This window comes from Bos taurus, chromosome 8 (genome assembly GCF_002263795.3).
Source record: "Bos taurus isolate L1 Dominette 01449 registration number 42190680 breed Hereford chromosome 8, ARS-UCD2.0, whole genome shotgun sequence".
NCBI classification, from domain to species: domain Eukaryota; kingdom Metazoa; phylum Chordata; class Mammalia; order Artiodactyla; family Bovidae; genus Bos; species Bos taurus.
This window is the reverse complement of record NC_037335.1, coordinates 52,769,700-52,792,073: the sequence shown is the minus strand read 5'-3', so window position 1 is coordinate 52,792,073 and position 22,374 is coordinate 52,769,700. Positions and strand designations below refer to the sequence as shown.

At 39.4% G+C, this 22,374-nt stretch overlaps 1 protein-coding gene across 1 annotated transcript in view; it reads left to right on the top strand.

Moving 5' to 3' along the window:
* Positions 1-22,374, top strand: part of PRUNE2 (prune homolog 2 with BCH domain) — a 290,504-nt gene that overhangs the window by 172,551 nt on the left and 95,579 nt on the right. Inside the window, 2 exon segments of the mRNA XM_059889462.1 lie at positions 19,351-19,458; positions 19,460-19,510. Of these exon segments, the coding sequence (XP_059745445.1) occupies positions 19,351-19,458; positions 19,460-19,510 (159 nt within the window).

Below are 22,374 nucleotides of genomic sequence, written 5' to 3'. Positions count from 1 at the left end.
GTCACCTTCCCCACTGTCCCTGATAACCCCTAGCTTCTGAATACCCTTTCATCTTAGGATTGTTAAATCACTGAATATCAAAACTCGAAGGGAACTTACAAACGCCTGCCCACATCCCCTCATTTCAGTGTAAGGAGAACATTTGGGGACAGAGAAAAACCAACTTGTTCTCTTGTTGCCCAGACTTGATATGCCATTCCACCCAATAGTACTTAACCTGAATCTTCTAAATAAAAGGATTCCAATAAATATTCTTTTTTTGATAATCAAACTATCTTTTAGCTACAGAATTCTTTAAATCATTAATATTATCTACACTTCAGAAAGAGAAAACCTAAAACTTTTTATAAGCAGATCACTTAAAAAAATCATTTCATGGATCACAAAATAACAAAAACTCTAAAAGAGCAAAATGATACTGTGTTTTATGGTGTGTCATCGAAAATCACGTCAAAATAAGGACAATTCAATGAAGTCTCTGACCTCTGGTGTTGTAAAGAGTTCATAGGATGTTCTGAAACCTTGTAGGTGAGGATTTTAATTATCTGTTTTATCCACTTTTTTTTAAACCCCCTTTTATCCACTTCAAATCTTAAATATCTAAAGAAATATCTGTGGTTTTAAGATGATTCCCAAGAAAACGCATAGTCAAAGAGTGAAGACAGAGGCATCTGGTTTGGAACAAGTTCTGTTGGTCAGGAATGTCATTTATAAGTACAACTTAAGATGCTGCTGTCTGTCTTTCAGACGTTGCTATTGTGTGTATCTGTTGGGATGGGACTGGGGGAGGTTAAACCCAATGACACAAGGGGTGAGTAACTTGCTTCTTTTCCCCTCTTAAGTACTCACACCTGTGGCAGACTCAGTCGGGTAGCAGAGTGGCCTTTTTCAGCAGCTAAAAAAAATAAATGACTCTACTATTAGTTTCCCAGCTTCCCAGGTGGCTCAGTGGTTAAAAAAAAATCCACCTGCAATGCAGAAGACTATGGTTTGATCTCTGGGTCAGGAAGATCCCCTGGAGAAGGAAATGGCCACCCACTCCAGGATTCCATGGATAGAGGAACCTAGTGGGCTACAAGTCCATGGGGTCGCAAAGACTCAGATGTGACTGTGTGACTAAACAGCAAGGTGATTTCCCCAGCTATCCTGCTGCCTAACTACTTGCAGAATTAAGGTCCTACTGTATAACACAGGGACCTATATTCAATATCTTGTAATAAACCATAATAGAAAAGAATATTAAAATGTATATGTATAACTGAAGCACTGTATAGCAGACATTAATACAACGTTGTATTGGGTTGGTCAAAAGGTTTGTTCAGGCCCACCCCAGACCTACTAAATTAGAATCTGCATGTTAACAAGTCTCCAAGGTGATTTGTATTAAAGTTAGGCTCTGGGTTAACATCTTGTGACTCAGAAGTCCTTAGTTTTGTGGGGTGGGGAGGTAGAGTTGTATACCCTGCCTCTCCTAATAAAAGCTCTCTTGATCTTCCTATCCATCTCATGCAGAACTAAACACATTCTCCGTTTGGCTCTAATATCTAGTAATGATAACCTCGACTGAATGCTCCCCATTCACTGACAAGTCTTTACAATGCATGGGGGCATGTGTACCCTTTAACCGAATCCAATGTTTACCAAGAGTCAGCTGTGTTTGCTCTCAAACCTGTTGGTACCAGTTGTACTAGTTCATATAATTACACAATTTAAAGAAACTGATGAAATAGGAGTGGAAAAAGATAGTTATTTCTCAGATGAATGCTTTGGACAGACTCAGTGAAATGAAATGTGCTCTCTGAAAATATGCTCTCAAATTTGGGTGAAACAGCTATAAAAAATTGAGAGGGGATGATAAAAATGCACAAGGAATCCACATTCAGATTGTTTCACATATGTCTAAGTTTTTATTCCACATTAATGAAACTGAAACTAGAAATGGCAAATTATGTGTATGGTCTTTGCAACAAAGAGAATGGGAAGCTCCTATAGACCCATGCTCATAAAATATCTAAAAGGTCCTGGCTCTATATGAAAAAAATATAAACACATGCATAATTTTAAATTCAAAATCATATAAAATTGCTATTTTATTTTATAATAGGACATTATAAATGTTGGTGATGGACAGGGAGGCCTGGCGTGCTGCGATTCATGGGGTCGCAAAGAGTCGGACACGACTGAGCGACTGAACTGAATTGAATATTACACTGTGTATATACTGTATAACTTTATTTTTAAAGAGTTAAGTAGAAGCGAAGAGTGATATTGCCTTCATGGACTCTTCCTTTTTAAGATTAGGAATTTGAGGTCCAGAAAGGTGAAATATCTTGCTTTGGCTTCCCAGGTGGCACTAGTGGTAAAGAATCTGCCTGCCAAATCGGAGACATAAGAGACGTGAGTTTGATCCCTAGGTCAGGAAGATTCCCTGGAGTCGGAAATGACAACCCCACTCAAGTATTCTTGCCTGGAGAATCCCATGGACAGAGGAGCCTGGTGGGCTATAGGGTCGCAAAGAGTCAGACACGACTGAAGCAACTTAGCATGCGTGCATGCGTGTGGGTCTCAAAGTGTAGTCCCCAGAGCAGCTCTATCAACATCACTCAGGAGCTTACTAGCAATCATGATTCTGGGTGGACCCAAGACCTACCAAACCCTGAGAGTGGGACCCAGGTGTTTGTTTCCAGAAGCTCTCTAGGTGAATCTGATACAGCTTAAGTTTGAGACCCATTGGACTTGAGAAATAGAACCTGGAGAAGAACCTGTTTCTCCATCAGTCTGGCCATTACAGTATCTGGCTGATTTGTCAGGTACTTTCTCTGAACCTGACAGTTCTTTCCCTCAGAAATTTTAGAGTTTATATAGTTTAAACAATGGGCTGCAACAGAAAACTCTCAGACGGAAGAAAGATTCTTTTCAACATACAATGAGTAAAAAGAAATGCTAAACTGTACCTAAGGATCAGAAATTTCTAATGAACTAATTGACAGATAAACTTGCTGTTAATACAGCTGTGGCTGCTTTTCTTGCTGCTGCTGTCATAGGGTTACAACGTTTTGAGGGCTGACTCTGAGAGATACGAGGCTAAGTGTTTTACAGACTGTTTCATTTTGTAAAGGAGATTATTATCTTCATTTTTCCGGATGAAAGAATTGAAGCTTAACATGATCAAGTATCTTGCCTGAAGGTGCAGGGGAAACAGGATGTGGAATTAGGATTTGAATCATGGACTGTCAGATTTCAAAACCCATGCATTTAAGCACTTGCACATTTGGGGAGGAGTTAGAATTGCATTTTTAAAAATGAAGTTGTGAGCATCTGTTTTTGGGATTTGTGTTTTCTCCCTGACTCTGAAAGTTCACTCAATAACTATAGAGTAGAAATAAGAACTATTGATATAGTAACTATGTCTAAACAGCATGAATTAAAAACTGTTTCTTTTATCTGTGTATAACACTGTTCTTCATCTTAGCTGCACATTAGAATAATAGCTGGAATCCTCTGAAAAATATTCTGATGCCCTGGCCCTACCCTTTGCTGTTGCTGTTGTTGCTGCGTCGCCTCAGTCCTGTCCGACTCTGTGCGACCCCATGGACTGCAACCTACCAGGCTTCTCTGACCAAGCGATTCTCCAGGCAAGAACACTGGAGTGGGTTGCCATTTCCTTCTCCAGCCCTGCCCTTAGGCAATCAAATTTAAATTTCATAGTGTGGGGTCTGAGTGTTTTTTTTTTTTTTAACAGCTCCCTGGGTTATCAGCTCCCTAAGGTATAGCCATGGTTGAGAACCAGTATGATATACAGATTCAGATAATTCAGGCTGAGAAATAAATTTTGATGAGTCTTCCCTTGTAGCCTGTTATCAGTCAAGGATGCTAGCCATTCACCGAAAGCTCAAGATGCCCCAGTCAGATTGCATTGCCCTCCAGTATCTGCTGTTTTCTAGGGTTACTATGTTTGAGCAAATGGCAACCCACTCCAGTATTCTCACCTGGAAAGTTCCATGGAAAGAGGAGCCTTCATGGGGTCACAAAGAGCCGGACACGGCAGAGCGCAGCAACAACAACATGCATATTATTGTCAGGAATCTCAAATAGAAAATTCGATTTAAAAAAATCCCCTATTTACCCTTAACTGACCTGGATTAATACAGTTTTTCTAGACTTAAACTCTGGGAAATACCTAGGAAAACATGTTTTTCCTGGCACAGGAAGTAGATGCTTTAGTACAATCCTGGCTCTGACTTTTAAATCATCCTGCTTTTTCTTTTGTTTAAGAGAATGAATATGCTGTTTATTTTATAAGCTTGCCAGTATAAACTCAAAGACAATTGATGAGAATTTAAAAATTTTACCAGCCTAGAAAAGGGAAATATTTGGCCAGTTAGTACAGAGTATTTGTGTAAAAGTTTCCTATCTAATTTTTTTCAAGTCCTCTTGCCTCTTAAACCAGAGAGAATTACTGAGGTATCCTGCTTATGCAATAATATTTCTGAAAGAGTTCAAGGGGATTTGAATTATTTAAGTTTGCAAGATTCTTCTATTATTCTCTGTTTTTCTTAGGTAGGGTGTTTTGGTCCTGCAGGTGACATTTGACAATGTCTGGAAACGTATTTGATTGTCACATCCAGAAGACAGAGTTTAGCTACTGGCATCTAGTGAGTGGAGGCCAGTGATGTGGCTAAACATCCAACAATTCACAGAACAACCCCCACAGCAAAGAATGATCCGCAAAGTCAGTGAGGTCAAGCGAGAAACCCTGCTCTAAAGTTACTACTTTCTACCTGTTACGAATTTAGATCTCCCACCCCTGCCCTTGGGGTATTTGGCCTGCTTTGAGCCTTTCTATAAATAGCTCTTATATAATATAAAATGATAACATAGAAATACAACTCTTGTCCCACCAGATTTAGCCCAAATACTCTCTGCCTCTTGGGTAGGGCCTGAAGATAATTTCTGACTTGTATTTAAAGCATTTTGATGCCCTGCACATATAGTGCAAATAGCAATGGAAGTTTGACAGTTAAAGGGGAGACTGAGCAAAAAGAGTATCCCTCACCATGACCTGAAAGAATAGAGATTGAGGAGGCTTGGCCTCTTTATCCTGGATTGCATACGTAGTATTATGTATTTTTGATTGATTAAGCATAATTTTCATTTTATAAGTAACAGTTACATGTAATATGTTACATTTTATATGTAACAGTTACATAGATTTTTTTGATCACTCTTTATAATACCTCTCTTAACTGAGATATAAACTTGCATGAAATGAAAGTTAACTAAGGTTATCTCTCCCAGCATCATGTGTCTTCCTATAACTTGTGCTTGGTTGGCTGGAAATAAAACAGGGATTTGGGGAATAATGTGTATCTGTAGGTTTGTACAGATGTGTGTGTATGACAGCGAGAGATTGGGTAGCTCTTTGTGCCTGATATCTAGGGTGCCCACCTAAAGGTTTATCTGCTCACCACCACAGCCCCCACACCCCACACCCCCCTGCCAAGGAAAAGTATTTTATCTTATCACTCTTGCTCTGACAGGTACCATACCTGTATTATGTGGTTTTTCTAATCCACCTCAATTGCTAGGTATCCAGCCCAAGTGGGAGCAACCAGGATTCTTCCAGGGTTTTCAAACTCAAGATCAAGAGGGAGTGAGTCCTGAATAAATTTGAAAGGTCTACCCTGGAGCCGCTACCACCCACATTTCCTGCCACAAGGAGGATGCTAATTGGTGGCGGGAGAGGAGAATGAAGCCAGGAGAAGAGGATGGAGAAGCTGAGTGGCCCCCACATCCCTAGCAACCCTTTCTCTCTTCCCAGCTTGTCCTCCACTTCTTCCTTTGCTTTTTTAGAACACTCACCATATCTTTGTGAAGTTTGAGTGAAAAACACCAGTTTGAGTGCAGTTTCTGTGACGTGGGGCCAAGAGAGTCACAGCAATACTGTGTTCTTACCTGAAAATGAATTCCTCAAGCTCCCCACACACAGACGTCTCCAAATGAAAATGAAACCACAAACCCTGGAGTGTTATCTGTTTGCAGGAGGGGGTTTCTGGTAATTAGATTAGAATTGCAACAAATGGCACACACAGACTGTTGGCTCTGCATGTGTGCTCTAAGATTGGTGTTTACCCTATTATATTCCAATTTAAGAATGTCATAAAGTTTATCACTGAGCAAATGGAAACTAGCAAGAGCAAATATGGATGGTGAGAGGTGTGTACCTTGATATATAGATATTGCAGACTCCGAAAGAAATCACTTTTGTTGGGTTGATAGCAAAGGGGACACAACCATATTCCCCACTTAAACTTGGTGGTGGTTGGGTATTTTTAGCAAATGAGTTGTCAGCAGAAAGGCTTCATTAGACCCATCAGGATATCTGCCCATGAAGAACGAATCCCAAACTGTACTGACAGTTTCCTTGAGCCAAAATGATGAAGCACCTCTGACAAGAGCCATATTGTGCTCCCCATGTGAGGAGCAAGAGGAACAAAAGAGACAGTTTGATCTTCATTTGGTCAGGTTAATATTGACACAGCTTAGAGAAATCAGACGTGTGTGCAGTGTACATGTGCAGTAACGGCTCTGGGGGCTTGACTGGTGGTGTCCATAAATCAGAAAGGGGTACCCAGAGAGGAAGGAAGGCTTCCTGCTTTCTTGAAATATTGTTCAAACGAGATGATTTATTTTTACCAAGAAAAATAAATAAAGCCGTGTTTAAGCTCATGGTTTAAAACAAGCTAATGGGTTTTTTAAAAAACATCTTTACATAATTATGGAAATAATTTATTATTATTTGGTAGCCAGTGTGTTTCCCAGGTTCTGACATTGTAAAAATAAAGGATGCCTCATGAGTGGATTTCTTTGGAGAAGGAAATGGCAAACACTCCAATATTCTTGCCTAGAAAATCCCATGGACAGAGGAGCCTGGTGGGCTACAGTCCATGGGGTCACAGAGTCAGACATAACTGAGCACACGTGCATGAGTGGATTTTCCATTATGCATAGGTCCTGAGCTGTTCAGTCCCATACAGAAATCCTTATAAACATACAAAATGTGGTCCACTGGAGAAGGCAATGGCGAACCACTTCAGTATTCTTGCCTCCAGAACCCCATGAACAGTAAGAAAAGGCAAAAAGATAGGACACTGAAAGATGAACTCCCCAGGTCGGTAGGTGCCCAATATGCTACTGGAGATCAGTGCAGAAATAACTCCAGAAAGAATGAAGAGATGGAGCCAAAGCAAAAACAACACCCAGTTGTGGATGTGACTGGTGATAGAAGCAAGGTCTGATGCTGTAAAGAGCAGTATTGCATAGGAACCTAGAATGTTAGATCCATGAAGCAAGGCAAATTGTAAGTGGTCAAACAGGAGATGGCAAGAGTGAACGTCGACATTTTAGGAATCAGCAAAATAAAATGGACTGGAATGGGTGAATTTAACTCAGATGACCATTATATCTACTACTGTGGGCAAGAACCCTTTAGAAGAAATGGAGTAACTATCATAGTCTATGAGAGTCCAAAATGCAGTACTTGGATGCAATCTCAAAAACAACAGAATGATCTCTGTTCATTTCCAAGGCAAGCCATTCAATATCATGGTAATCCAAGTCTATGCCCTGACCAGTAACTGAGGAAGCTCAAGTTGAATGGTTCCATGAAGACCTACAAGACCTTACAGAACTAACACCCAAAAAAAGATGTTCTTTTCATTATAGGGGACCGGAATGCAAGAGTAGGAAGTCAGAAAACACCTGGAGTAACAGGCAAATTTGGCCTTGAAGTACAGAATGAAGCAGGACAAAGGCTAATAGAATTTTGCCAAGAGAGCGCACTGGTCATAGCAAACACTCTCTTCTAAAAACATAAGAGAAGCCCCTACACATGGACATCACCAGATGGTCAATACCAAAATCAGATTGATTATATTCTTTGCAGCCAAAGATGGAGAAGCTCTATACAGTCAGCAAAAATAAGACTGAGTGCTGACTGTGGTTCAGATCATGAACTCCTTATTGCCAAATTCAGACTTAAATTGAAGAAAGCAGGGAAACCACTAGACCATTCATGTATGACCTAAATCAAATCCCTTACAATTATGCAGTGGAAGTGAGAAATAGATTTAAGAAACTAGATCTGATAGAACGCCTGATAAACTATGGACAGAGGTTCCTGACATTGTACAGGAGACAGGGATCAAGACCATCCCCATGAAAAAGAAATGCAAAAAAGCAAAATGGCTGTCTGGGGAGGCCTTACAAATAGCTGTGAAAAGAAGAGAAACAAAATGCAAAGGAGAAAAGGAAAGATATACCCATTTGAATGCAGAGTTCCAAAGAATAGCAAGGAGAGATAAGAAAGCCTTCCTCAGTGATCAGTGAAAAGAAATAGAGGCAAACAATAGAATGGGAAAGACTAGAGATCTCTTCAAGGAAATTAGAGATACCAAGGGAACATTTCATGCAAAGATGGGCTCAGTTAAGGACAGAAATGGTATGGACCTAACAGAAGCAGAAGATATTAAGAAGAGGTGGCAAGAATACACAGAAGAACTGTACAAAAAAGATCTTCACTACCCAGATAATCACAATGGTGTGATCACTCACCTAGAACCAGACATCCTGGAATGTGAAGTTAAGTGGGCCTTAGAAAGCATCACTATAAACAAAGCTAGTGGAGGTTATGGAGTTCCAGTTGAGCTATTTCAAATCGTAAAAGATGATGCTGTAAAAGTGCTGCACTCAGTATGCCAGCAAATTTGGAAAACTCAGCAGTGACCACAGGACTGGAAAAGGTCAGTTTTCATTCCAATCCCAAAGAAAGGCAATGCCAAAGAATGCTCAAACTACCACACAATTGTACTCATCTCACACGCTAGTAAAGTAATGCTCAAAATTCTCCAAGCCAGGCTTCAGCAATACATGAACCGTGAACTTCCAGATGTTCAAGCTGGTTTTAGGAAAGGCAGAGGAACCAGAGATCAAATTGCCAACATCTGCTGGATCTTCAAAAAAGCAAGAGAGTTCCAGAGAAACATCTATTTCTGCTTTATTGATTATGCCAAAGCCTTTGACTGTGTGGATCACAATAAACTGTGGAAAATTCTGAGAGAGATGGGAATACCAGACCACCTGGCCTGCCTCTTGAGAAATTTGTATGCAGGTCAGGAAGCAACAGTTAGAACTGGACATGGAACAACAGACTGGTTCCAAATAGGAAAAGGAGTACATCAAGACTGTATATTGTCACCCTGCTTATTTAACTTCTATGCAGAGTACATCATGCGAAACTCTGGGCTGGATGAAGCACAAACTGGAATCAAGATTGCCGGGAGAAATATCAATAACCTCAGATATGCAGATGACACCACCCTTATGGCAGAAAGTGAAGAAGAACTAAAAATCCTCTTGATGAAGGTGAAAGAGGAGAGTAAAAAAGTTGGCTTAAAGCTCAACATTCAGAAAATGAAGATCATAGCGTCTGGTCCCATCACTTCATGGCAAATAAATGGGGAAACAGTGGCAGACTTTATTTTTTGTGTGTGCTCCAAAATCACTGCAGATGGTGACTGCAGCCATGAAAATTAAAAGATGCTTACTCCTTGGAAGGAAAGTTTTGACCTACCTAGACAGCATATTAAAAAGCAGACATTACTTTGCCAGCAAAGGTCCATTTAGTCAAAGCTATGGTTTTTCCAGTAGTCATGTGTGGATGTGAGAGTTGGACTATAAAGAAAGCTGAGCACTGAAGAATTAATGCTTTTGAACTGTGGTGTTGGAGAAGACTCTTGAGAGTTCCTTGGACTACAAGGAGACCCACCAGTCCATCCTAAAGGAAATCAGTCCTGAGTGTTCACTGGAAGAACTGACGCTGAAGTTGAAACTCCAATACTTTGGCCACCTGATGCAAAGAGCTGACTCATTTGAAAAGACCCTGATGCTGGCAAAGATTGAAGGTGGGAGCTGAAGGGGACGACAGAGGATGAGAAGGGGATGTCAGAGGATGAGTTGGTTGGATTGCATCACCGACTCAATGGACATGAGTTTGGGTAAACTCCAAGAGTTGGTGATGGACAGGGATGCCTGACGTGCTGCAGCCATGGGGTCACAAAGAATCGGACATGACTGAGTGAACTGAACTGACTAACTGAAGTGGAGCCACAGTCTAGCTCTTTTTTCACTGAGCCCTTGAATCCATCCTCTGACATCCCTTTTATGAAGTAGAGCATATAAGCATCTTTTTCCAGGGCAACTCTGTTGGACTAAGATTGGTTCTCTCCTGATGGGGATGGTGAGCATGAGACAGGATGCCAACGTGCTTAGTTTCAGGTTGATTCCGGCTTGTAAAATCCTGTTCTTATTCTTTGAAGCATACTGTATACTTCCCTGATGGGATGGATGGTTTTGTAAATGAAGGGATATGTAAACTTGCTACTATACTTCAACACCATCAGTAGTCACTGTGAACCCTTAAAAAGAGTGTGGCGATTTGTTTGTGCCTTAAAGGAGGAATCAGAACTACAACGTGCAACTTTGTGGGGACCGCATAGGTTCATTAACTGACCTACAGCTAAACTGTGCTGTGCTTGTGCGTCTGTTCATTGTTTCCAGCGTTTCAAGACGTCTGGACACTACTGCCAACACTTTGCTGTGCGTTAACCTCTACATATGAAACCTAACAGTTGCTGAACTTTGTAAATATGTGAAATTTTAAATTTAGGTAGATGCAGTTTTTGTCTGTTTACTGCTCTTCTCAGCTTTATTTGATAAACTTGCATTTTGAGGGTTGTCTTGGCAGTTTTAACTTTAAAAAAAAATCAAGGTTGTGGCTTGCTTATGTATACTGACAAGGGAGACTTGTTAATAATAATAAACAGAAGTAAATGGAGTAGCAAAACTTTTATGAAATTAAAAGTGGCATTAGTAGTATCTTTGAAGAATTTTCTCACTTGGGAAAAACAAGGGTTAGAACCTGGGCTCTGCAGTCAGATGCGCCTGGGAGCAAGTCCCGTTTTCACATGTGTGAGAGCTGCGAGACATCAGTTACTTGTTTTCTCAGTGCAAAACAGAAATGCTACCCACGTCATCTGGGCACTTTAAAGCTTAAATGAGATGATGCAAAGCACGTAACAGAGCTTAATGCAGAAATGGTCTGATTAAATTGTTTTAGGCAATATACCTTTGGGTTAAATGAAAATTATGTTTATATGTACATGTATATGTTCATTTATATATTGCAGTTAATTTTCACAAAATCTTTTTACAAAAGGGCTCTTTTTTTAATGATAATATGTGCTGTTTGGCTCTATTTTCAAAATATGATGCATAATATAGTTTAAATAGATCAGTGAAGTTTTTACTACTAAAATGAGTTGGCTAGCTTCTGGGAATAAGAACAATAGAGTTTTTTTTTTTTTAATGACATGTGGTAAAAACGTGGTGAATATCTTTGCCTACCAATTAAAGTGTGTACGAAAAACAGAATAAATAAAATCTCTTTAATTTATGCATTTTGTGCTCTCATAAATCATTTTCCTGTCAAAATTATCAGACTTTATTATTGCTGAATATTTTAAACATCATAATGAAATATTGGTAGCATAAATCATGAAGCTTTCAGTAAGAACGTTTGTGTACATACCTCAGCATTTTTCATATATCTTGATTTAAAAAAAAATAGTCCTCAATCTACAAGTAAATCCACACAGTATAAATGTCAAACCATCCTCTTAAATTTCAGTAACTCAGCAATCCATGCTAACCATTGTGCTTACAAGGTAGTTATGGATTGTCATACTATGTTTCTAAGACTCATTCTTCTCAAAGATGAAACTGTGTGAGCTTGTATTTTAGTCTTGGTAATGATTTCTGTATAAGCTTCCTATCTACAGATTCTATCTACTCACTTTTCCTATTTCCTGCAAGAAGAAAAAAAATTCAGACATGATAAATCTATAACTTGTTCTTGACATTAGAAAATGATTTATTTTTATTTTATTTAGTAAAAGCATTACTCAATAAATTTCCTCTGTGATTTGCAAGAGAGACAACTGTTTTGGATTAAGTGTGTAGTCTAGAGTATTAGATCTAAATGGAAGGTACTAGCCTGAGGAGTAAACTCCATTGAAGGTGATACCAACCAGGGCTCTCGGCCTTCCTGAAGCAATAGAAATTGGTAAGAGGCAAGCTTTTATTGGGGCCCCTGCTGCAGCAGTGGGGGGCAAAAACAAGTAGCAGTTTCCCTTGCTTACTCCCCTGACTGGGGTGTGACGAGCTAGTTCCTTAAAGGAGTGAATGAGGGGTGTGTCCAGGGATCCGGGCAAAGCGGTGGCTTAGGTGGTTGGCCCATGCCTTTGGTGGTGAGTGCAGGGGGCACTCACTCTTGCCTGGAAAATCCCATGATGGAGGAGCCTGGTAGGCTGCAGTCCATGAGGTCACTAAGAGTCGGACACGACTGAGCGACTTCACTTTCACTTTTCACTTTCATGCATTGGAGAAGGAAATGGCAACCCACTCCTGGAGAATCCTAGGGACAGGGGAGCCTGGTGGGCTGCCGTCTATGTGGTCACACAGAGTCAGACACGACTGAAACGACTTAGCACCAGCAGCAGTAGGGGGCATGCACGATACCTGATTTTGCTCCCAACACCTTGTTTTTCTCCCTGCTCTTCAGAAGTGGCAGTTGAATTTTGTGGTCTTTTTGTGTTGTCTTGTCCATAATTTGCCCCAACTGCCCATACATGTATTTATTTTTTAGTCCCTTATCATTTCTTTGTATTTTGTTGCTTAAGGAGACATTTGTCCAGGTGCAAGCATGCAGCAATTGGTCCAGGTCCCAGCCTGGCACAAAGGTAGTATGGCACTTGGAACGATGCAGAAGACTCTATCCATGGTGCTTTGGCTGAAGAAAAAAATCACTGTACATGTTTTTCTTTTATTTGTGTAGTGGCAAACTGAAGCTCGTTCATTGACTTTAACCTAGAATTAAGGATAAAGGATCCGTTAATGAGAAACACTGCCTGATCCAGAGTTTTTATGTTATTTTACTTTTTAAAATGACTTTGCTTCAGGTGTAACTTCCTCTGTAATCTCTCATCTAGGAATTTTACATGTGATTCACTTCAGTGACTTGTGTGTGACTATGATTGCGAAGTTCACAGTATTAGAAAGAATATAAGGCAAGAAATTGTAATATGAATAATCAGTTGCTGTACCAAGAATTTGTGAAATACTTTCTATGAATCTAATTATTCCCGTGAGTCCTAAGCATGACCTTTGCTGCTGCTGCCAAGTCACTTCAGTTGTGTCCGACTCTGTGCGACCCCATAGACGGCAGCCCACCAGGCTCCCCCATCCCTGGGATTCTCCAGGCAAGAACACTGGAGTGGGTTGCCATTTAGAGATTTAATGTTTATTGTCCATTATATGCCAGGCATTGGGCCTGCTTTTTGATACACATTAAGTTCTTAGTAATCTTAACAGTTTTATGAGGTGAGGGCTTACAGATGAGGACTTTAGAGAAATAAAGTAAACTCACTTAACACACTCAGCTAGTGAATGGCAAAGCCAGTTAGCCTCCAAAGACTTTACCAGGAGCTTCGGAGAAAGTACCCTAAGTTAATAGAGAGACACAATGTCCACTTTAATATCAAGATTCTTAATACCCATTGTATTTTAATTTCAATATATATTATTTGCATACATATAGAAGTGACATTCTAATTTTATATGATTATAGAAATTATTTTCTACTTTACACTATGTCCGATGTTTTCTTGTGTTATTAAGTATTCTTTGATAATGTGGTTTTTAATACCAACATAACATTCTTTTATGTTACGATTCCATAATTTATTGAACTATTTCTCTATTGTAGGACATTTAGATTGTTTCAAAGTTTTAGTTATTATAGTAATCTAGTGAATAGCTTTGTCCATAAAACTTTCATGTGCATATATAATTATTTCTTTGGAATATATTTCTAACAATGTATAAGAATGCCCATTCAGCCGTATTTACCAATTATAGGAAAAGAGAACATAAAACATTATCAAAGGATTTCTTTGATTATTAATGATTTCAGGTATTTCAGTTGTGAATTATGTTCACAAACTGTTTTTTTTCTATTGCTATGTATACTTTTTTGCATTGGTTTATAAGAACTCAGTTTCAAGGACATTAAACCTTTCTCTTCCCTGTTTTTTTTTTTAAAAAAGAAAAAAATAGTAAATATTTGCATTGAGAAACTCTTGAGTGAGTTTTAAACTCACAAGTATCATGGTTTTGGCTACATTTTTCAAAGCTCTGTCTTGGTCTTGTGTGAAGAACTAGTCATAGGGGAAGGAGATGAGCCACTTCAGAGAGACCAGTTGGGAGACTGTCACCCAAGTTCAGGGGAGAGATGATGGTGACTGTGGCCATGACAGTAATAGAGATGGAAAGAAGTGAGAGAAGTGTTTGGACTTGAGATATGTTTCAGAGGGAAAGTTAATAAGAGTTGCTGATGTGAGGAATGAAGGGGAAAAGAGGATAAAGAATAATTCCTAGATGTTTGATTTGAGGAACTGGGCGAATGGTGGTACCATTTCATGCTATGGAGGAAACTGGGGTGGAGGTAGGTTGTATTTTATTTGAGACACTTATGAGATATTGATGTGATGATATCACATAGGTAAATCAGGTTAGCATTCAGGTGGATGTGATTTGGTTGTCATTGGCAGATAGATGATTTGAAAGCCATGTGACTGGATGAAATCACTAAGGAGAAAGTGTGAACAAGAAAGAGGTTAGAAACATTTAAAAGTTGACTAGGGGAGAAGCAGCAGCAAAGATGACAGAGGAGTAGCCAATGAGTTGAGAGAAAGTGTAATGACGGGGAAGTGAAGGAATTAAGTGTTTCAAGAAAGAGGGGAAATCAACCTCATGAAATTATTGGGAGAAGTCAATTAAAGTAAGAAGAGGAAATAGATTTTTGGATTTGGTGACCTGGAAATGATTGATACTTTTGAGAAGAGCAGTTTCAGTGGAATGATTGGAGGGGCAGAAATCTGACAGGAGGGATTCAGAAGACAATAGAATATGTACATATGGGTGTTGTAAGGAGAGTGGTTTTTCTCTCAAAGAATGTGCACATTTAAGGACTCAGTTGTTTATAAGACATTATTTAGATCACTTATTTCATGTGATGTACTAAAGCTAATAGGCATATAGAATAAAAACTAAAATTTTCGGAGTAATGGGTTAAGAACTAAAATGGGATTTTGTGAGAGAATAGAATTTTCCATTGCATTTGTAATGGGTTAAGAACTAAAATGGGATTTTGTGAGAGAATGGAATTTTCCATTGCATTTGTCCAAGTACTTTCAACCACAAAAGTAGTACATCTTTTGGACACTATCACTATCTTGGTTTTTATATTAGTTAGAATATAGCCCTGCCATTTCTGTTTGCCTGCCCTTTGTCCTTATGATCTATCACCAACCTCTTCTGAGGGCCCTTGACATCTACACCTTGGCTTTTGGCCAAGAAATAGCAAGACCTTTCTCTCCCTACATTTTCAGGCTTTCTACTAATTTCAAAACCGGGAATTGCTCAAGCAAAATAACTCATGACCTCTAAAAGTCTCTAACGATCTAATCTCTAGATCCATGAGTGACAAAAGACTGCGGCTGGGACCACTTGCCTTTCTTCCTAACTGATATGTTGAAATAGTCTGGGCTTTCACCAGTCAATTTTCAGGTTTAACAATTAGTAATATAACTTCCTAAATTTCATGCAACAATCTCAGGCTGGGGTCATATTTCAAATATGGAGGGTTGGATGATGGGTGTAGAGGTGGTAAATGAAGGTTGTATTCCTCTATTTTCTAAACCTTTGGCAAATTGGGATATATATATGCATATAATTTTAACTTCAGGTGGGGAAAACATTTTGGAGATATTTGAGCAGATTAACAAATAGTATTTGTATACATGTAACTAAAACAGTAATTTATCAGGTAGAAGGCAGATGGGGGGAATAAAATGCCAACCTGTATCTACAGTGGGTTGTGTTCATGATGAAGTGGTATTTATTCAGGGCCAGCCTAGCTTGTCAGCAACATAAGAGGTGTCACAGCACATGACTCCCTGTGTAGCTAGAAGACAATAATAAATTATCTCCTATGCAAACAGCACCAGCATAAAAGCAGAACAAACAAACCCTGCCTCCCGGATTCCTGAAGAATCTTACTCTTTTGCTTGTTTGATTCTGTTTTAAACATGAAATTCCTGGCATTATCCTAAAGCCAGTGAGATTGAATCTGGCTTGGGCAATTTTATTAGGGTGGATAGGACATAGTAGTTGACGATCTCTGTTTTGGGGTTACTATAAAAGATAAGTATTTTGTTTCTTGGGTTCACATAAGTCTTTGTTTTATCAATACTCTGTGATCCTGTGGAATTCAGGGCCACCCAGAGGAAAACTGGGGAATTATACAAAGGAGCTTGATTCTAAGAATCACTTGAGGTACATAATGAAATTACAGATTCTTGGACCCAATCCTGGGCTGCTAAATGAGAACCTCTGACAAAGTAGCCTAAAAGTACACATCCCAAGGTGATGTTAATCATGAGGCTGGAATGAACAGCAGGGAGCTGAGGGCCTGAGTCAGTAAAAGGCCCATGACAGCACTGAGTGCAAAGGGTTGGTTCACAGGAAAATATATAAATTAAAAATGGCTCCCCAGAGCAGTGCTTTTCAGATTTCCATGTGCATTTGAATTGCCTAGGATTTGTGGGAAACACAGATTCTGCTTCAGTAGGTCTGGAGTGTGACCTGAGACCCTTCTTTTCTAACAAGATGCCTGATGGTGCCAGTGCTGCTGGATTAGAGTTTAGCAAGATCTTGGGGCCATCATTTTAATACAAAGTCCAGAGAGATTGGAGCTAAGCCATCTTTTTTGAATAGCACATATTCCACAAGTAGGGCTTTGAACAATGCTGATTCTCTTGAGTGCTAATCTTGCACTCAGGTACCAGTAAAACCTGCTTTCTCTTGTGTGAGGGACCCAGCTAGAAGTGTCATGGTAATTACTATTGTGTGTCAGAATCTTTTAGAAGTGGTGTGTCTTCTTTCAAGGGTTTATAAATATGTTGGGGGAAATGAGTTTATGCACATCATGAAAAAAATATTTTGAAAGGAAAATTCTAAGTCTTTTTATGCCAAAGCCTTTAGTCATTGGAGATAAGATGTACATGGTTGTTGTCCATTATTGTTTTCCTTTAGGACCTCATCTTTTTTTGCAATTCATAATAGCAAGAAGCTCAGCATTGAGATTCTTGATAGTTAACACCAATAATGATTTGAAATAATTTTATCTATTGAATGCACATTGTGTATAAGGTCCAATTAAAAAAACTCATTCTAAAAATCTACTTTTGTGAGTGAATTAATTTTTGAAGTACTTATTTAAAGATTATTATTATGACACTTGGACAATAAATTAAATGCATGAAAGCTGACTGTGTCCATACTTCCAAAAGCTATTGTATTTGAGCATCATACATTTCATTACCAGGTCCATACAGTAGACCCTTTGTATTCATCAGCAATGTATCCTGAGATCTTTGTGAATTCCCATGTGCACTTCCTTGTAACCAAAAGTGAAAGTAGCCTCATGAGATAGCTAATGAGAGTAGTGGCCACAGGAGTAGACAGCAAGGCTCCTAGAGGCAGGGAAGCCACTGATGGGTTGGATCCACCCAATGGCCAGGTTTCTCATTTTCTCTCTCAGTGACCTCATCAAGCTTGACATTCAGCTCAGCAGAATTACAGAGTACATGTATTATGGGATATTTCAAGTGGCTAAATAGTCTAAGCTACGAATATCGAATCCACAAGTGTTAAAGAGCTACCATATACAAACATTCATCTGGACATGAAAAAAGTCTGCACCCAAATGGGCTGCACTGTTTAGCTCTTCATAATGGTTATTTGAGGTGGAGGTGTGTGGTATTTCCACTTCCTATGGGCTGCTTTTCTGTACTGCTTTAATGTTTTACCAGTGCCATGCATAATTCTGATGACTTTGTAATCAGGAAAAAATTAACAGAATTCTTTATATCTCTTGAATGCACATTAAGATGATTTCCATTGAGTAGAGCTATGGATTATCAGGTGAAGATTATGTGATTGTCATTTACAGGTGTTATTAATATTATATATATATATATATATATATATACACACACACACTATGATAAAGGATTATGTAGCACAGGTTGATTTTCTGTGTCTCTCCATTCATTCAACAAACTTTTCTTGAGCAACTAGTATATGCCAGGCATTATGCTAGGGGGTAACATATGGTATTCAGTGTATTGTTTTAGGGAGAAGGCAATGGCACCCCACTCCAGTACTCTTGCCTGGAAAATCCCATGGACGGAGGAGCCTGGTGGGCTGCAGTCCATGGGGTCGCTAGGAGTCGGACACTACTGAGCTACTTCCCTTTCACTTTTCACTTTCATGCATTGGAGAAGGAAATGGCAACCCACTCCAGTGTTCTTGCCTGGAGAATCCCAGGGATGGGGAAGCCTGGTGGGCTGTGTCTATGGTGTCGCACAGAGTCAGACATGACTGAAGTGACTTAGCAGTATTGTTTTAAGAAAGAGAGATAACCATGCAGACAAAAAGTGGGTCTCATTGTAGTTAATACAATTCAAAAAGGCCAGAACATTCCCACAGATGATGTGAGTCACAGGTCTGGGTATACTCTGATGATGGGTCCCTTTTCCAGTTATTCCTTCCTCTTTAGATATCACATAGAAAGAGCAAGCAGATCTGACATTACATCTCTGACACAAATCTCCTAGATTTCTACATTGGAATAAAAAGAATTTGGTAAACTCAGCTGAGTATATCCTCAGGAATTCTGCTTGGAGTTAATAATCATTAGAAAATAATTACAGAAAAAAACAATAACTTCCTCCTACTTTTCTAGTGGGTTGTAATAATAATCTACAGACATTCCTATGTCATGTGAACAATAAAAGGAAAAGTATGTTTTACAAAGTCAAACATTTTAGGGAAAAAATGGTAAGCTATTTGTTCCTCTCTAAACTGTTCTTAATGGTAACAGCAATGATGCCTTCCTTTCTTGGTTTAGGAAAACAAAACAAAACAAGGAATGTATATTTCAAGCCATAGTATGAAAAATTTGCAAACTTTCTCAAAGCAAAATATTTATTTCATTTGTATCTAATAATAAGTATCATTGGTAATACATCTTAAGACTGGACAAATTTGTGGCATGATTCACCAGAGCCGAGCAGCTTGATGTTAATATCAAATTGCCTGTTGTTTCAGAACTGTACATTTCACAGCAATATCACCAGTGATTTGAAAGCATTCACAGAAAAGTTTGGTTTTGATGTCCTCATCCTCCTGGCCAGTTACCTGTCAGAGGAGCAGCAGTCCCAGACAACAGATCGCTGTGTATTCTGAGAACCTAGAGCTGTGCAGTCAGGTAAGAACTTCTTGACCCAACGATTTCACGAATCCCCATCTGCTGGCTCTCAGAACATGGGGTAGAAGATGGCAATGGACCGGTGGCTTAGAGAAATTAGCTCAAGAGATAAGGTCCTAGAATTTGAGTTTTAAGAAATGTTGGAGGCTGGGTTTCCCTGGTGGCTCAGTGGTAAAGAATCTACCTGCCAATGCAGGAGACACTGGTTCAATCCCTGATCTGGGAAGATCCCACATGCAGGGGAGCAACGAAGCCTATGTGTTACAACTATTGAGCCTGTGCTCTGGAGCCTGGAAGCTCCAACTACTGAGCTCACGTGTGACAACTACTGCAGCCCATGTGCTCTAGAGCCTGTGCTCCACAACAGGAGAAACCACCACAGTGAGAAGCCCATGCACCGCAACTAGAGAGTAACCCCTGCTTGGTGCAACTAAAGGAAAGCCCAGCGAAGACCCAGCACAGCCCAAAACAAATAAATAAATAAATTGATGGTAGCTTAAATGTTACTTTAAAAGAAGAAATGTTGGGGGTACTTTGCACATTTGGCTAGTTATTTCTCAAACTTTTAGTTTTGATGGTATAAATTAACTAATTAATTAACTAGTGTTAAGTGCTTTAATTCAGTTTTTAAGTTTTTAGCTGTTATGCTCTGTTACTAACCAGAATTGGCAGTGAGGTAAATGTTGGCTTTTTTTTCATTTTTTAATTGAGGTATAATTGACAGATAGCCTTATATTAATTTCAAGTGTACAACATAATGATTCAATGCTTGTATATGTTGCAAAATGATCACCACATTAAGTCTAGTTAACATCCATCGTATATATAATGATATTTTTATATAATTATATATTTTTTATAATATATAATTTTTTTTCTTGCAATGAGAACTACTCTCTACTCTCTTGTGTGCAAGCTAAATCCCTTTAGTTCTGTCCAACTCTGTGCGACCCTATGGATAGTAGCCCGCCAGGCTCCTCTGTCCATGGGACTCTCCAGGCAAGAATACTGGAGTGGGTTGCCATTCTCTTCTCCAGGGGATCTTCCCAACCCAGGGATCAAACCTGAGTCTTTTATGTCTCCTGCATTGGCAGTCAGGTTCTTTATCACTTGTGCCACCTGGGAAGCCCTTCTACTGTCTTGGCAACTTTCAAATATGCAATACAGCATTGTTAACTATAGTCACCAAGCTGTACATGACATCCCCGTGACTTATTTGTAACTGGAAGTTTGTACCTTTTGACTCCCTTCACCCATATAGGGACTTTAAAAGAGCCCCATAACCATTTCTTTTCTTGGCTGAATCCATAAAGAGAAAGATCATATCTTTTTCACCCAAATAAAAGTCATCGTCCTTTGGGTGCTGTTTGCTTTGAGGATTGCTACCTGGTAATAACTAACAAAATTTATTCCCTGACTAAATACCTATTTGGTTCCCAATGCTTAATAACTGATCTGAAGCTTTAATCAAAGTTAGTATTTTGACACAGCCACTAATCAAATACCTTGGATACCTTGGACATGTCGGAGAAAAACATACATTTTTCAAAAAAAGTTTTCCTACAGGTACTATAATAAAATTCTGTTTGGGTAATCAGTCAAACCATCTTGGTTGAGAGCTGAGTCTTTTAACCCAACGTTTTCATAATATAAGAAGTAGACAAAATTAGGACTTCCCTGATGGTGCAATGGATAAGAATCTGCCTGTCAATGCAGGGGGCATGGGTTTAATCCCTGGTTTGGGAAGATTCCATGTGCCATTGAGCAACTAAGACCCCCATGCACTACAGCTACTGAGCCTGTATTCTAGAGCCCATGAGCCACAACTGTTGAGGCTGCATGCTGCAATTACTGAAACCCAAACGCCTAGAGCCTGTGCTCTGCAGCAAGAGAAGCCACCACAGTGAGAAGCCCATGCACCGCCGTGAAGAGTAGTACCCCTGCTCACCACAACTAGAGAAAGCCCACACAGCAACAAGGACCCAGTGCATCCAAAATAAATAAGTAAATTTTTTTAAAAAAACAACATTCCTTTTTTAAAAAGTCAGTGAAAATAGGGCAGTGATATACCAAATCAGGCATATTTAATAACTAATATGGGACTATACATAATTCATTATAATATGGATGACACAGACATAGAACCATTTCATCACTTATCTTTCCTCACTAATGGCTTAGACACCTGGTCTACTCACAGATGGCTAGAGGTGAAGTCTCAACTCCCTTCTTTTCAACATCCTCACTTTCTGTCCCCCAAGAGATCCATTTCTTGACACTCTCCAGGTTCTCTGTGCCCTTAAGTCCAAGTGTGAACAAGCCCCCTTCTCTTGCTGCAGATGCATCTGATACCCTTCTGACCCATCTGTGAATTGCATCACCAGCCTGTGGCTTTTTCAGTACTTTGTTCCACACAGTTTCAAAGCTTTTGTTATGTCTTATAAATAAAATTTTATTATATCTTTGGTCACTGGTTTCCTAGGGACGGGACTAAAGTCTCCTAACCCTCTAAAACAGTGGTTTCAAATCACTTTTTGTAGCAAACTGATTTAAATGTTGGTTAATCTAAAACAGACAGAAGTAGAAGATAGATGAAGGGATTAGAAGCCCTTGAGTTGACTCCACCCTGTCTCTCCTCCCCAGCCCTCCCCATCTATCACTTAAGAGACATCTCCTTGAGATCTTAAGCAACACAAAGTCAGGACTGTTCTAGAGGAATCCTTCTTTGACCATGTGGTCACATTGGTTAAGGGTCAGCCTCTATAGCTCAGTTGCCTGAGTTCAAAAATGTGGCTCCATCCATTGATACCTGCGTGTTGTTGGTCAAATTATTTAAACTTTCTGTGTCTCTATTTCCTCACTGA